The sequence below is a fragment of the Phocoena sinus genome, chromosome 7, assembly GCF_008692025.1.
Source record: "Phocoena sinus isolate mPhoSin1 chromosome 7, mPhoSin1.pri, whole genome shotgun sequence".
Taxonomy (NCBI): domain Eukaryota; kingdom Metazoa; phylum Chordata; class Mammalia; order Artiodactyla; family Phocoenidae; genus Phocoena; species Phocoena sinus.
In genome coordinates this window covers 43,525,741-43,542,793 of record NC_045769.1, presented here as the reverse complement: position 1 = coordinate 43,542,793, position 17,053 = coordinate 43,525,741, and the positions used below count along the sequence as shown (strand labels likewise).

The window sequence follows — 17,053 nt, the reverse complement described above, 5'->3', positions numbered from 1 at the left end:
AGAAAACCGTATTGCTTAAAGAGTCACTGGTACTTAGAGACATCGGAAAATCTAGCGAAAGGCTTGGCAGGTGTTTTGGCTTGTTAAGTAACTTCAGAGAAATCCTATCATAACATGGGTATTAAGATATGAGATTAATACTTGATTATAGGCTAAATCATTTTATGCCCAGTTTTTAGTAATTTCTCTGCTTTGTGGGTGCGACTTTGACCAGTAGTATACTCAAGTCTGTGTTATAATATTATAGTAGGACTCTACTATATTTAAAATTACTACTGTATATATAACAGAGGTTTATGACTCCAGGGAAATTACATTTCCTTCAGCTGTGTCTGACAGGTTAACTCCGAATAAATTTTTTGATCTCTTTGCTGAGAAACCTGGGAGACCCTGCACCTCGTTGTAGCTGACAGTGTGGACCACTGTTCCCATGGAGGTGCCTCACAGTGACCCTCACCCCAGCACTTTAACTTGGCATATTGAGCTTCTAGTAAGAGAGACTCATTGCTTTGGGGAAAAAAGAAAAAAAACAGTTTAAGGCTTCGAAAATCACTGTTCTCGACTAAGGACTTTGGAGGGGGATTTTGTTGAGCATCTGCGGTGTGCCAGGAGCTGATTGGGGCACTGGAGAGTGTGGGAGAGAGCGCTCTAGGGTCTGGAAAATCTCATTACCACTCCTCTTATTCAGTAAGAATAGAAACACACAAATTCATTCATTTGTTTGAAACCTCCGGGTTTTCTTTTAAACATAGTTAAACTTAGGTCTCCCTGCGTATCCTCTTGCAGCCTGCAGTCTTTTCCCCACCAGTAGCCGGAGCGATCTTTACACGCTGCCGTCCCCTGCCGGCTGACAGCCTCTGCAGTCCCCTTGCACCTAAAATATAGCCCGGGCTCCCCCAAGCCTCCCCACGCAAGGTGGGCCGGCCCAGCCTTCCCCGGCTCCCTGGGCCTCAGTCACACAGGCCTTTGTGCCCGGCAGGTGTGCCGAGTGCTTCCTGGACTTGGGCCTTTGCTGTTGCCGGTCCTTCTACACCATGCATTCTGTCCCCAGATCTTTGTATGGCTGGCGTCTCGTATCATTTAGGTCTTATCTCAGATGTCACTTCCATGATGCTGTCTGGAGACTCTGTGACTTCATCCCATTTTCATTATTTTAGGCATTCAACAGTCTCTGGAGTTATGTGCTCCCTTCCCCCGTTTACATCATCATTGGCCCTGGAGAGTAGGCGTGGAGGAAGCGAGCACCTCGGCCTCTTGTTCACTGATGTGGCCCCAGGAGCTAGAGCAGGGCCGGTGCCATAGTGGACACTCAGAAAACATTGATTTATTGATGAATGAATACCCTTTTTTTTTTTTTTTTGCGGTACGCGGGCCTCTCACTGTTGTGGCCTCTCCCGTTGCGGAGCACAGGCTCCGGACGCACAGGCTCAGCAGCCATGGCTCACGGGCCCACCCGCTCCACGGCATGTGGGATCTTCCCGGACCGGGGCACAAACCCGTGTCCCCTGCATCGGCAGGCGGACTCCCAACCACTGTGCCACTGGGGAAGCCCTGAATACCTATTTTTAAGAAGCTTATAAACTAGTCAGGAAAAATGGACATGGCTGAAAATAATTATAACACAACACATAAACTAGTAAGTCCCCCATTGAAAAGTATAGATGAAGTGTTATGGAAGCTCAGAATAGAGAAGCTGGAGGAGTCTGGGGCAGGGGACAGTCCTGAGTGGGTCCATAAGATTTAAAGAAGCCAAAATGGGGTGGCAGGCAGCAGGAGGTGGCAGTACAGCCTGAGAAACTGAGGAGAGAAACCAGTGTGGACCTTCATTTGCCAGAGTTAATGGCCAGGCCAGGGAGTCTGTGAATGGAGCCGTGGGCCAGAGGGCTGGGAAGGTGGGTCCGGGCCCCAGCTGGAGGGCCTGGAGTAGCAGGGTCAGGGTCTCAGACTTTACTTTGTAGGTGGTGGGAAGCCGCTGGTTATTTGTGAGTAGTCTAGTGCCAGGACCAGAACCAAGCGTTTGGGGAGTCATCAGTGTGGGCGTCAGCTGAGTTCTCCGTGTTAGCCCTGGTCAGCTTCCTTTTCCTTTCTCCACAGTGTTTGCTCTACTCTCTTCAAAGCTTCTATCCTTTACTCTCAGCTGATGCTGTTATGCCTGCTTCACAGAAATCATCCTCTTCCAAGCTCTCCAACCAAATTAGCCCTGCTCCTTGGCACCTCTCCTGTCTCCATATCAGTAGTATACACGCTCCTTTCTCACACTTATCTCTCTGCATCTGTACTCGAGATCTTTCGCCTCCTCTGCCCAGGGACCACCTGCCACCAAAATCATCCCCTCTCATACGGTCATCCTCTGACACTCTTGTGAAGTTACTCTTTCTCCCTCCTTCATGTCTGCTTTGCCTCCAGTGTCCCCTCGCATCCTGGAGAGTGTCGCTATCCACTCAGTTGCCTGGGCCACATTCCTGGACTTTTAAATTCTTGAACACCCTCCTTTCTTACCTTCTCCATCCAACCATGACCAGTCATCGTGACTCTCTGGGTAGCTCTCAACTCTGTTTACTTTCCTCTTTTGCTATTCCGGCGTAAAGCCACCAGCGTTTCTCCCCTAATTGCTGCCACCTCTGTCAGCTACATCTGATAGGTCCTTTCCAGTCCATTCCACACTAGCCAGAGTGGTCTTGTAAAGAGGCAAGTCTGATCATGGTGTCCTTGTTGAGGAACGTTTAATGACACAACTTGGCTGTCAGGAGAAAATGTCGGTGTCATGATGTGCTCTGACTTCCCCCACCATCCTCACGGATGCCACTGCTTATGCCTGCTCCTTCCTGATCCCTTGCCTCCTTGCCTGCCTGACTTCTCCTGCTACTTCGCCTTTAAGGTCGGGCAGATCTCCTCCTCCCTCTCTGTCCCCTGTTCTTTGCGCCCGGCACCATGATCCCACTGTAGGATGTATCCCTATACATGGTTATGTCCCATTTATGTTTCATTTCCCCCCCAGACTGTAAATTCCTTGAGGGCAGGAGTGATGCCTTGCTTTCCCTTGTGCCTCCGTTAGTGTCCAGGAAATGCTTGATAAACATTTGCTTAATGAGCAAGTGAAGACTTACAAAGGCCAGATGACCAGTGACAATGAAGAAGGAGAAGGTGGGGGAGCATGCACGAGCTAATAAAAAAATCACAGATTACATTGTTGATTGTGTGCCATGTGATCATGTTTCTCCTCCCTTACCATTATTTTGAAAATAGAATTAAAGTAATTCTCTGGGAGAATTATTTACAAACCATCGATCTGACTAAGGTAGAACATGAAACAAAACCAAAGACTACTTATTAGATCAACACACCCTTTTCCAAACAAAAAACAGCTCTCAGGGTTATTTTGATATATTTGTTGCTCTTTAACCAGACAATCCAGACCCATTCTCTAAAAATCACAGTGTAAGACTCCATGTGTGTTTCTGTGTGTTTAAGGTACCATCTATAAGGTGTAATGTGAACATGGGTTATATATTTCTGTATAATCTAGATTAAAAGCCAAAGAAGGTAATAATGATGAGCCTTTGATTCTGAGTTGGTCACACCACATAATCATGCATTTGATTTGAGTAGATATAAAAACAGAACTTGAAGTCTTCCATTTTGTCCACTGTCCAGTGTGTTTGGAATGTCTAGCCATGGCTTACAACCTACTTTGCCTATAAAAATGAAATAATTTATATTGCCAGCTAGTGCACATTCAAGGAATACTAATTTTCCCGGTTTTTATTCTTGAATTGAAGACACACGTCCTTGAGAAATTTGAAACTTATCCAAAAGTCTTATGATGGCTGAGAAGATCTGTTCTTAAATTAGCAACGAGATATGCTCACTTTGAGCTAATGGGGTATTTAGTATGAATTATTTTTGGAGGCACATTGTTTTGCATCATGGTTACATAAACTGTGTCTTTCTTAATTACATTTAAACAAATGCATAAAGGGCTTATGCTATGCTTTAAGATACACTGACTGAATATTTTGAGGTGAACTTGAAAACTCACCAAGTCTTTCTTTGGCAGGGCAAATACATGGATATTGAATTCGATTTTAAAGGCGATCCCCTGGGAGGAGTGATAAGTAACTGTGAGTATTTTAAAGAAGTTCAGAATAGTAAAACATATAACAGAATATTTTAGATACTTGGGTCTTTAAGAGATAGGCTTAAGAATACATTTCCTTTTCTTATACTTAAATTTTTAACCTATGCATTTCAGATTGTTTTATAATATTTAATTTCTAAATCTTTTTAAAAGACCACTTAAAGTCTTTGCCTTTGAAAAACTTTTTAGAAGTCTGCTAAAGAAATAAATATTAGCCCAACTGTATTTTATATCCTATAGGTCTTCAAGCCAATCCAGTAATAAAAAAGATTCTCCAACCGTTATTTTCTTTAACAAAATTACTCTGTGGTTAAAAACAAAATATAAATAATAATTGATTTTAATTTAATGACTTTTGGGGTAACAGTTACCCGATAAAATGAGAAAAACCTGTACTTCAAATTTTACTGTGAGAATTTTGTCTTCAGTGTGTTTAAAAAATTGAAATGTCGTACACCTGTTAGGTAGAGACAGATTTATTAGCTTTCTTTAGTCATGATTTGTGATTGTAGAAGTGAAATGTTCTCCGGCAAAGGTGAAAACATGAACAAAATCAGGTGAGGTCTACTTAACAGCCCCAGGTCCAGAGTTTTCTCAGGTGGGCACAGTGGTCAGTATCTGTTGTAGATAAGGCCCCTTCATCCATGCTTGGGGGCTTCAGTGCATGTGGCACCGCCCTGATGTCTCTGCTCCTGTTGATTCTGTAGCTGATTCGTTTGGCAAGGATACGATGACCACTCAGGGTTAGTGCACCTCCAGGGGAAGCTGCAGCCTGGTTATCCTCTTGTTTTTTTTGAGGGCCACACTGCTGACGCGCCCCCTCACACACACTGCTTCCCCTGGCCTTTTCACCACCCTAAGATGCTGTTCGGATTGTTGGAATGAAAAAAATCTAAGTTTGTACTAGATTTAAAAATAACAATTGGCTCAGGTATCCAAAGCACTGCTTTTTGCTATAGCAGTGGCATTCTTTCTCCAAATGAAATTTTATTCCAAATATGAAACAGATGAAATGAGGCCTGATCTGGTTAAAGAGGAGATGAGCAGCCAGAACCCCTAGGCCCCCGGGTGGCCCCTGTGATCTTCCAGAGAAACTCTAGAACCAGAGGGATGCCATTTGAAAGTGAGTGTTTTTAGAATTTGGGCAAACCATGCAGCTGAATTTTTTTTTTTTAATTTTTAAATCATAGTTCGTAGAGTAAACTTCTAGGTCTAGAGTCTTTATCTTGGAAACTATAGGATTGAACTGGATGAATTTCATGGTTCCCCATTTCTAGTTTTTAAATAGTTTATTTATTTTTTTGGCTGCGTTGGGTCTCTGTTGCTGCACGCGGGCTTTCTCTAGTTATGGCGAGTGGGGTCTACTCTTCATTGCGGTGCACAGGCTTCTCATTGCGGTGGCTTCTCTTGTTGCGGAGCACGGGCTCTGGGCGTGCAGGCTCGGTGGTTGTGGCTCGCGGGCTGTAGAGTGCAGGCTCAGTAGTTGTGGCACACGGGCTTAGTTGCTCTGTGGCATGTGGGATCTTCCCGGACCAGGGCTCGAACCCGTGTTCCCTGCATTGGCAGGCAGATTCTTAACCACTGAACCACCTGGGAAGTACGGCAGGCGGATTCTTAACCGTTGGGATTATACGTATTGTAAAAATGTATTATTATTGGAAAAACGTCTTGAAGAGGAAGTTTTAATCTGAGGTGAAATTGGCTAGGATGGTACTACTTATGTTAAATGGTTTTAACTGTCAAATAGGAAACAGAAATACTCATGCGAATCATATATAATACCACCAAAAGCAAGTGATTATAACCCTGCCAAGTTTGTTACGCAAGCTTCCTTCACAGTATGTGGCAGCTGATGAGAGCTGTATAGGAAAAGGTATGCCTCAGTTTTAAGACCACCATTTTAAGGAAAGATTAGCTTTTATTCTGAAAGATATTTATAACACTTTTATAACACTTGCATTTTACAAGACAAATTAAATTTAGTTATTAATTGAGTAATACACTATTTTTAAAATGAGGCTACATTAACTTTGTATTATAGAACATTCTAGCATGATTGAACCAATATTACTCTTGAGGACTCTAGGAAAATATTTAAGGATGCCTTTATTCTAAGTATCAGAAAATAACTTGGGTTTTACATTTTGAAGTTTCAAGTTTCAAACAGAAATGTCTTCCTGTCTCTAATTCTTGCAGTATCCATGGAGAATAAATAGTAAACACCCAGTTCATTTCCAGTGAAGATTAAAAACCATCATGAATGAACGTCATATGGTTTTTGTTACCATTTGTTCCCACAATGAAATTATATTGAAATTTGTGGTAGTGGGAACACCCTGGTATTTTAGAGTATCCTTTGCTTTGGAACAGAAAGGGATACATTAGTGGTGAGAGCAGGAAATTTCACCCCGAGTAGAGAGAGAGGACTGACTCATAGGTGGCCACGGGGAGCTGCTGCCTGCTGGCTTGAGGGGGTATAAAGCAATGGGTAAACCCACTCTTGTTCTCTGCAAGCTACCAACAGTTAGCTTCTTGTACCCAGAAAAGGAGACAAGATTTGCCATTTTGTAGGTCATCTATTTTGTTTCCTTTTCCAGCAGCCGCCTAGTAAAAGCATAGGTCGTTGTTGGCTGTAATTATTACCTTGAAAAAGTCACAGGATCATTTGAGCCAGTTGTGTACCCAGGAAGTGGGGAAAAAATGCCCAATAACTTAGTCTCTCTTCCTCTCTTTCTAAGAGAGGTATGCTGTAAAACCTAAGTCTTGAACTCATTTGAAAGCTATGTATCTCTGAGGTTAGTATCTTTAGGAGAGTTTTGAAAGCTACATGTCTCTGAGGTGAGTATCATTAGGAGAGAAGTGTTACAAAAATAGAAAATGTCAAACATTTACTTAAGTAGAGAAGATAAAACATGGAAACGCATCCAGATGTTTGGCTGATGTGAGGTACTATTTCTCCTACTTTGTTAATGCGTGTGGGTCTCATAAAATTTATACATTTACATTTGAGGATTTTGGATCTAGTGTTATGAACTTGAAATGCTTGGAAACCTGTTGCTTTTATTAATAGTCACAGATACTTTCTTATAGTTGTGGCACTAAATGGCAATTTAGACTGGAGAAAGTGTGGTACAAGTCTCAAGGGATGTTATCTCCTAAAAGAAGAATAGCATAGAGATATACTAAGAAGAAGCCTTAAGATTTCAAATGTGCATATACCTGCGTAAACTGTAAGGATGGGAGACATGGCTGTCCTGTTCACGGTAGTGTATCAAGAGCCTAGGGTGGGGCTTCCCTGGTGGCGCAGTGGTTGGGAGTCCGCCTGCCGATGCAGGGGACACGGGTTCGTGCCCCGGTCCGGGAGGATCCCGCATGCCGCGGAGCGGCTGGGCCCGTGAGCCATGGCCGCTGAGCCTGCGCGTCCGGAGCCTGTGCTCCGCAGCGGGAGAGGCCACAACAGTGAGAGACCCGCGTACCGCAAAGGAAAAAAAAAAAAAAGAGCCTAGGGTGATACCTGATACACAGCAGGTGCTCAGTAAATGCTGGAGATGAGGATGGAATTGGTTAAATATAGGCAGGCTGTATATTTTCCTGCTTTATTATTTGGGACATATCCATGATCCTATATATGCAGTTGTCAGTGATTTATCATGTGGTTGCCAATGTCTAAACAAAAAGACAACAAGTTACTTAATTCTCTGTGCCTCCATTTCTTTCTCTTTGAAATGAGGATAATAGTACTGATCTCATAGGGTTGTGATGAGTTGTAAATAATTTGTTAACATCTAAAGCACTTGTAATAGTGCCTGGCACGTAGTAAGCACTCAATAAATGTTTGCTTCTTTTCATTATTGTATATTTATTTGTTGATTGTCTCTAGCTCCTAGCCAAATATATACCCTATAATGACGGAGACTCAGTTTGTATGGTTCATTGCTAAATGATAGCAACTAAAATAGTGTCTAACATCTAATATATATTTGTTGAATTAACTAATTAATAATCACATAAGTACCTAATGTACAATAAGCACAGTTTGACATAGAGAAATTCATTGAGAAGTAAAGCTTCTTCTTTATTGGGTAAGTTTATCTGAATATTCTGTGTTAATCATTTAAAAATACTTTTTCTAAATCCCACAAAGGCAAACAAAGTTATTGGTAATCAAGCACCATCTGTTACTAATGCCTCTGTTCAGCTTGAAAGAAGTAACCCAATCCTGTGGTTATGAAGGAAAGCAAACGTTGACATTGTTGTGTGGCCCAGTTATTATTACTGCCCAATAAACCACCCCAGACTTAGTGGAGTAAAACAACGGCCCTGTTATATGCTCTTGGATTCTGTGGGTCAAGAATTCAGTTGGAGCTCAGCAGGGTTGGCTTGTCTCCATGACGTATGGGACCTCAGCTGGGAAGACTCTAGTGATTGGGGGCAACTTGCATGAGTTGGGGGGTTGGAGTCCTCTGGAGGCTTTGTCGCTCATGTGTCAGGCTCCTGGGCTGGGATGATTCAAGGGGTGAGCTCAGCTAGACTGTTAACTAGAGCCATCTATGTGTGGCCTCGTGTGATTTGGGCTTCTCACAGCAAGGCGACTGTGAGAGGGAGTGTTCCAAGAGAGAACATCCTGACAGCAAGTGTTCCAAGAGAACCAGGAAGAAGCCTGAGTAGACTGGGTAATCGTACAGCATCACTGTGACTCTGTTAAGTCCATGTGGGCACAAGCTTGCTCAGTTTCAGTGCTGGGGAATGTAGATTCCACCTCTCGGTGGGAAGAGTGGGAAAAGAATTCGTGACCATTTTATTTTAAACAACCTAAAGCTGATAGATTGTTTTCAGAAATGACCACAATAGTTTCTTAGCTTGTGTCCACATGCTTCGGTAGTCCCCTCTCTCAATGACTTAAGCCTTGGCCATGAGATTTGTTTTGGTCAATGGAACAATTTGCAAACATGGCACAATGAGAGACTCGAAAGTTGGTTCTCTACTGGGGCTTATCCTCTCTTGCTTCTCTGGGGAACTCATTACCACCATGTGCGTGAACCTGGGCTAGTCTGCTGGGTGATGAGAGGCACATGGAATGAACCAGCAGATGTGTGAATGAGGGCATCTTAGATCAGCCAGCTGCCAGCCAACCTGCCAGCAGAGATCAGCCAAGCTGGCTTAGATCAGAGGAACTACAAATCTGACTCTCAGACTCATGAGCTAATAAATGGTATTGGTCTAAGCTGGTAAGTTTTGGGGGCATTTGTTATGCAGCAGAAAATAACTTGAGACAGAGGTCTAATAGGTAATATCCTTTCCCCACCCAGTTTGGAAACACATGAGAAATAGGCACAGGAAATAAGCTGGAGAGGAAGCAGCTTTATTACTGTAGAGGCAAGGTTGAAGAAAGCAGCTTTTGGTTTATCACCCAAGAGGGTGTGCTAGTAGTCCTTTGGCAGGTTGGCAGGCATTGACAGCACCGAGCAACCCCTGGCCTCTCCTTGTGCACGTTGCCCCATCTGTCTTACAGTCTAGGAGTGGGGCTGAATTTGTGCACGGTGTGGGGAATGAGGGGGCTGAGCTGTACATGCATGCCCATTTCTTCTTCCAAACTTCGCTGCTCAGAGGAGTCTTTCCTCCTGCTGAGGAGAGGAGTGAGTAAGGGGCTGAGAAGCTGGGGAGTTCATCTCATGAAATCCTCCCACATGGAATCATAAAGCAGGAAGAAATGCCTACCTTACTCACAGGGAAGGTGGAGGGTAGAACAAATTGCTCTGAATTCTTTTTCTTTTACATTTCTTTTGAATTTACGATGCAATTAATTTATGTGCTGACTATCTCAAGGCATGTTGTTTAATCCTTATGTATGGCACATTCCTGCCATTTTGTAGCATATGGAATATAAGTTTACCCTTTTGAATTGTTTGAGATTTATAGCTTTGTTCTTCCTTTTATATCATACCTTGGGTTTAACTGATGATTAGTGGGTGGGTGACTGGGAGCAAAGCTATCTGTTATAACACTTCCTAAAGGAAACTCTGATCCGTATATATATGTAATTGGGGACTTACCTGTACATGAGTCAGTTCTCAACAGCTAGTGACTATTCATCAGTAAACAGTAGCTGTCTTCTTTAGGGTCAAAATTCATCAAAAACTGAGATAATTTACCTAGTTTGTAATACAAGGCTGGGCTTTTTTTAGCACTTGGACATTTAATACCCCTAAAGAAGACAGAAATAATCAACCATGGGTTGTGAAGTATCTGTAGCGATAAAACTGAAATTTCAAAGAGTAATTCTGTTACTCTGTAATGGATGGCTTTATATAAAAATAGATGCTTTCCTTTGTCTCAGTTTTATTTTGGTGTTCTTTCTTATACAAAAATATGTTTACCATGAAAAAAGACTACATGTTTATCATGAAACAAGACTATATACCCATACTATAGAAGAAATCAGGTGTTCAAATATGTCTAAATTAACCTCAGATTAAGAAATGAATCAAGGTTTATTAGAATTGTATGTATAATAATAAGATATTATGGACTAGATATTTCATTAATTTTATTTCAGGGTTGGGTATCAAATTGTAGATTCAGATACACACATAAGTTACTTTCCAATTATTAGATAAACTTAAAATTTATATTAGAAAAAAGTCTGTTGTGAAAATGCATAAATGCTATATGTATGCAACTGGATCCTGATTTAAAAAATGGCATTTAATTAGGTAGATAATAAGGCAAATTTTCTTAGCGTTTTAAAGCCCAAGTTGATTTTTCATGTGCAGACACTGGGAACCCTCTCACAACTTTTCATGTAACGTGTCCAGCTGTCACTGGGGCTAATTTATAACTTTAGGACTCTGACTTTTGATTTAAAACTTTAAGGTGCTTTCTTAGAAATGAAAATGCTGCATGGAGGTGGAGGTAGGGGAAACACTGTCCTGTCACGGCGTGCCAGGTGTTTGAGGTCTCTCAAAGCCTGTAACCTGCAGACAGACAAAGGTCTGTGTGAGACCCGGGCTGAGAGAGAGTACTGGGGTGAACACCCACCTCTGCTTTCTGTAATACACGTGCACAGTGAATGATTTGTAAGAAGACATTTGCGCCGTCTTTTTTTACTTTAAAGCTTGTCTTTAGTGAAACTTCCTAATTCTCAATCTTGAGGGTTACGTTGTATATTTCCAGAAAAAGTATAGAGTTGATTTTAGAATATATACTCCAATATAGGAGCAAACATTAGTTCATAATCCAAGTTTTCCACTGAAATTACCATCAGTTATGCCCAGTAACTTATTGGTTATTTGACATTTTTTTCTTCTTCAAGACAGCGGAGTCCAAAGGGAGATAAATTGTTGTTACTTAGATTGCAGGCCTTTCACTATTGCTAACTGTATCATTTCACTTTATTAAAGGGACACAAATCCATTGGAAGAGCCTTCAGTGCCACTCAAACACTTTTTTCATAATGTGTATCTTTGAGCAATTGGAGAGGAGCAGGGTCGGTCGTGTCTGCATCTTGGGCTTTCATTGTCATTCTGGCTTTACTGGCAAAACTGAGACAAAGCAAATTCTTCCATAAGCCTTAATCAAGAACTTGGACCATTTCTTCTTTTTCAGGAAGGGAGATTATACATAGAGTAAAGAAACTTTGATCGGGCTTCCCTGGTGGCGCAGTGGTTGAGAGTCCACCTGCCGATGCAGGGGACACAGGTTCGTGCCCCGGTCCGGGAAGATCCCACATGCCGCGGAGCGGCTGGGCCTGTGAGCCATGGACGCTGAGCCTGCGCGTCCGGAGCCTGTGCTCCGCAATGGGAGAGGCCCGCGTACCGCAAAAAAAGAAAAAAAAAAAAAAATAGAAACTTTGATCATGCTATCTAATCCTTCACCCGTTATGTTCCAAAGTAATGTGATTTTTTTTCCCCCTTCCAAACCACTACTTGTTCTTTTATTCCTTGGCTTATTAAAAGACATCCGTCTCCAGCAGGTGCAAACATGGACATTTTACTTCTTTCATATCTTATGCCCTAGGGAGGTTGTCCCAGTGCCCAGGAACATGTATATGCTGTGGACTAGCTGGTAATTAGTCAAAACTAAGAAAACCCCTCAGTGATGGTCTGATTCTATTAATAGTCAGGTGGCAGTGTCATGGTGGAGTTGGTGGGAAAGTTCTGATTCCAGAGTTTCTCTGTCCCTACCCATTGCTTTTTCCCTTTAGAATGGCTTAATAGGTTTATCTCTTCCCTTAAAACTTAAATTTATATAACATTTGATATGAACTTAAATTTATATCTTGAGGGTTCAAGAATGTAGCTGCTTTGGAATATACAGAGGCTATTATACTCTCTTCTCTACTAAATATCTGGCATATCCTATACTCCTTTTTATTAAGTCTTGTTAGTAGAGGCGCAGTCAGTGGTAGCAGAAGCGTCTAAAGCAGAAGAGAAGGCTGTGCCAGTGTTTCGCTTTGCCTTAATTCAGGGGCACATTAAAATGTTCAGGTGGCAAGTGGTTATAGTGAATTGAATTTATGTTCTGTACCTTGAGTAATTATTTGATATGGCTTCATGCTGTTAGATTATGTTGGGTTTTTTCAAAAAGAAATAGACTAGGGAATGGTTTTAAGCACTAGTAAATTATTTGGGAGCAAACATTTTCCCTGATTACTGTTCTGCCTAGAAGCTTGTAACTTACAAGAAAAGTCATAAAGAAATAGGAGGCTCTGGGGTAATCAACAAAGCATTTTAGGTGGTAAAACCCTCAACTGCTTTGTAATAAAAGGTTCCTCATTTTGTGATTGAGTTGCTTAGGTGAAGTCATATATTTTATGTAAAGAACAGCCTCAGGCATTTCAAGTGTTTGTGGATTTAGCATTCTTTTTGCTGGAAAATTATAAAGAGCATAGCATGATACCTTAGTCTCCTAAAGCTTTGCATTCTGGCTTTGTTGCTTAGTAACAATGTGATGTGAGCCTCGTTTTCTCATCTACAAAATGGGGATTATAAAACCAACGTCAGAGGAGGTGCTCAGGGTTGAATATGATAACAAATGAAAAGTACTGAATGCAGAGCGGAAGGTCAGTCAAAGTTCCCTTGCACTTTCCCTTTAAACGCACGTTGTATTATGTTTCAGATTTGACCATGATAGTGATCACTGATCATATCAGCATGTGTGGTGCAAGGAGTACATTGGCCAACATTCCCTTCCACCCTGCACAGGCGAATATTATTCTTTAACCTGGTGACTGTGAATATTATCCTTTAACTTGGTGACTGTTACCTACTGAGTCTTATAGCCATTGCTCTTTCTAAACTCTCCATTGTGTGTGAGCATTTGTTCAAAAAGTGCCAAACACAAGGCTGGCCGTGTTGCTGTTGCACAGTGTGGCCCTGTCAGGTGCTCTGAAGGTGTGATTTCATGTCTTGAAATACCACAGTTTGCTTGTGGAGTGTGACTGGGTGAGTGCCACAGAACGGTTGTGTGTCATCATCATTAAGGTGCCCCTGTGAGGCGAGGCTGGTGAGGCATGGCGGGATTCTTGGTGCTGTGGGGGGAGCCTGGGGTTTGCAGGCTTTGACAAGGTGAAAGACACGTGGTCATTCTCTTTTCTCACCCCCATCTCCTGCTCTCTCTTAAAGGTGTTGCCAGCCCACCTTGGACAGTGCCGCTGCTCGTGGTTTGGGTGGTGGGTGTAATCGAGAGCATGTATGTGTGACAATTGTAGGTCAAGAGGAAGAAGGTCTTCAGGTTTGCAGTCGGTGCCGGGCTCATTCCCAGGTAGTGCTGGCACATAGTGGGTGAGCAGTGAGTTGATTGAAGGAATTTGTGCATGTATGGATAAAGTAAACGGAAGCATTTGTTTATATTTTTCATGTAGTCGAGTTACTTTCTTCTAGGCTCGAGGAATTTCCTGTAAGGAATAGCTTCTCAATGAAGACTCTGCCCATGCACTGGGAGGTCTTTCTTCTAAAACTGTGCTGGTACTCTTAGGACCCCAAAGGAGCTTGGTCCATGATAAGTGCAATCATACTGCACTTTTATCCTTACCTGTTTATTCTGTCTTCTGCCCTGGATGTCAGTATTTATAAGTTGATTGAAACGTTCAGTCCTTAGAGATGATGACTATTACACAATCCTTTTCTTTTTTTGGCTAAATATGAAGTCTTCATTATTCTCCATCTATGATTTGAGGGCATTGGCAGTCGTCCAGGTCAAGTTAGAGCTGGAGATGAAAATGAAAACTCTGCAGCATCCCGTTCCTAATAATTTTTGTGTTTACATAGTTTTGTTCTCTTTCTGTCAAGTTTATTTTATGTGTCCTTACAACCCATCTCTTCATTCTTACAAATGGCCTTGTGTGTTTGGAGCACCCTAGGGCTTCTCATTCATCAAATCTACACTCCTTAACTCTACCTAGACTCCTCCTCACGTGCTAGTGTAGATTCCAGAAATACAACTTAAGAAGTTCAAGGACAAGTCTCTGTGAAATTGCACATCGTTCTCTCCCTTACTCATTTTTTGAACTATGTTTAGATTTCAATCTGATGGGAAATCAAATTAGTGCTCAATGATAGGATCACTGATTCATAATTTTATAACTAATAAGGCCTTTGCTCACAGAATCCAGACCCTCTTTTATATCACTGGTCAGTGATAGACGGGACTCCAGGCAGAAATATTCTCTGCCATTGTACTTTGCCACCCCCTGTTGCTGCCACAGCGGCACCTTTCTGGTTCACTTGCTTGATGGATTCATCCCTTCCTTTCTCCTTCCTTCTTCCCCTTCCTGAAAGCTTGAAAACTTGATAAGGCATCAGATTTACAGGATGAAAGATCATCTGGAATCAATGAAAGTATACTGTCAAGTAACTCCAGATTCCATTAAATGAGAACCACCTTTCATTCTTTAAGACTTCAAGAGATCAAGAAAGTCTGGTTCACTTATGTCAGGTAGCAGGGCATGTGGATATGGTGGGGTCTGCACTTGGGTCAGAGAGCCTGATTTCAAATCCATCTTAAACTCTTGGACTGTTAGTTTTTTCATCTGTAAAATCATACCTTACAAAAATGGTGGGGAGGATTCAATGAAATAATGTCTATAAAGCACTTAGCATAAAATAAGATATCAAAAATGTTAACTTGTTATCATTATAACTCAAGTGAATTCTTAACTGAATGGCTGCATTTCCTTGCTTAGATTTGTAATACTACATATTGAAGAACTTAATGTCATCATGTATAAAATCAAGAGAATATTATTATAAAAGCTGTATTGTCTTTAATCAGCTTGTCGAATGTATTGTTAGACTTATTTTGTGTATTCACTGTGGTTCAGAAAGAACCTGGTTTGTTTAATTTGGCGGTTTTAGTTAGAGCTGTGCTTCTTCCTGAAAGGAGAACCGAAAATGTAGCTTCTGTTATTATTTTATTAATACAAAACAGAAAATGAAAAAGAAAGTGAGGGGGAAAAGAAAAGCATGGTGTATTTGAAAGTGAAACTAATACTGTACTATGAATTTGATTCTTTGTCTCTCTAGATCTTTTAGAGAAATCTCGTGTTGTTAAGCAGCCAAGAGGTGAAAGAAACTTCCACGTGTTCTATCAGCTGCTTTCTGGTGCCTCTGAAGAGCTCCTCAGTAAGTCCCTGTTTCTTTTTTTTTTTTAAGAATTTTATTTTATTTTATTTATTTTTGGCTGCATTGGGTCTTTGTTGTGCTGTGCAGTCTCCTCATTGTGGTGGCTTCTCTTGTTGCAGAGCTTGGGCTCTAGGTGCGTGGGCTCAGTAGTTGTGGCTCACGGGCTTAGTTGCTCCGCGGCATGTGGGATCTTCCCGGACCAGGGCTCGAACCTGTCTCCCCTGCATTGGCAGGCGGATTCTTAACCACCGTGCCACTGGGGAAGCCCCAGTCCCTGTTTCTATGTTTTAATTTTTACTCTTGCAACATTTTCCAAAGCAGAAGCGTTCCATACTCTTTTCCTCTTCCTTCTTAAAATTTTCCCATGATTCTGGCTGAAGGGAAGAATACCATGTGCTGGCTTCTGCCATCTTGCTGTTTTGTTTGATATCTGTCCCCAGAGTACCTCACCAGGTACTGGGACCTGTCTCAGATGGTTTGCTAAAAGAGCTAAAAGTTGAGGGAGGGGCTCATCATCAAGTTAAAAAATAAAATGGAAGAATATAATTAGTCCAGTTGGGGAGAAAAAATTAGCAGGGAGCAGTAGATGAATACAATTCTATAAAAACAAATTGCTCAGTGACGATTTAAAAATAGTGGGAAGGCATTTGCAACTGATACAAGAGATCAAAGTCTGACCTTTGTATATTTTAGAGAATTAATATAAGTCCATCAGGATAGGCAATAGCTAAGTGATGAAAAGTTTTGAGCAAGTAGTCCAAACAAGAAGAGCTATGGAAAGTCAACACACTTGGGGGAAAAAATCATCCTTACTAATTATCGACAAATGTAAATTGAAACAGCACTGAAGTGTTCACCACACATGTATTAGCAAAAGTTATTAAAGCAGATAAAGCTGGCAGAGTTGTCAGGCACTGATCTGCTTAGAGCTTGTGGGCATCACTTCAAAGTGAGGACTTCCTCTTGGGGGACTAATTGGCAAAGCAGAATAAGTCATAAAATGATCAGAGCCTACCACCCAGGTGCACCACTTTTTGGAATAAACCCAATGAAATAATTCAAAAGAATCCAAAGAAACATTTTGTGCGAAGACATTTATCACTGTCCTTTATTTGTTATGATAAACTGGAGAAAATCCAAATGTCCAGCAGTGGGGGAATCACTGGGCAGACATCGTACGTTATAAGGACACAGTACGTTGACGATACTTTATATTATCAAAGTTTGGAAAGAACCTGTCTCGATAAGAATACATGTAAAACGAGCAGAGTTTGAAATATGTACAATGGTGATA

General features: G+C 41.6%; 1 protein-coding gene across 3 annotated transcripts in view; it reads left to right on the top strand.

The window, feature by feature from the left end:
* MYO1B (myosin IB) overlaps positions 1–17,053 on the top strand; it is a 192,528-nt gene that overhangs the window by 117,638 nt on the left and 57,837 nt on the right. For all 3 annotated transcript variants that reach the window (XM_032638061.1, XM_032638059.1, XM_032638060.1), the window contains 2 exons: positions 4,058–4,121; positions 15,661–15,759. In XM_032638061.1, the coding sequence (XP_032493952.1) occupies positions 4,058–4,121; positions 15,661–15,759 (163 nt within the window). The remainder of the gene's footprint in view (positions 1–4,057; positions 4,122–15,660; positions 15,760–17,053) is intronic.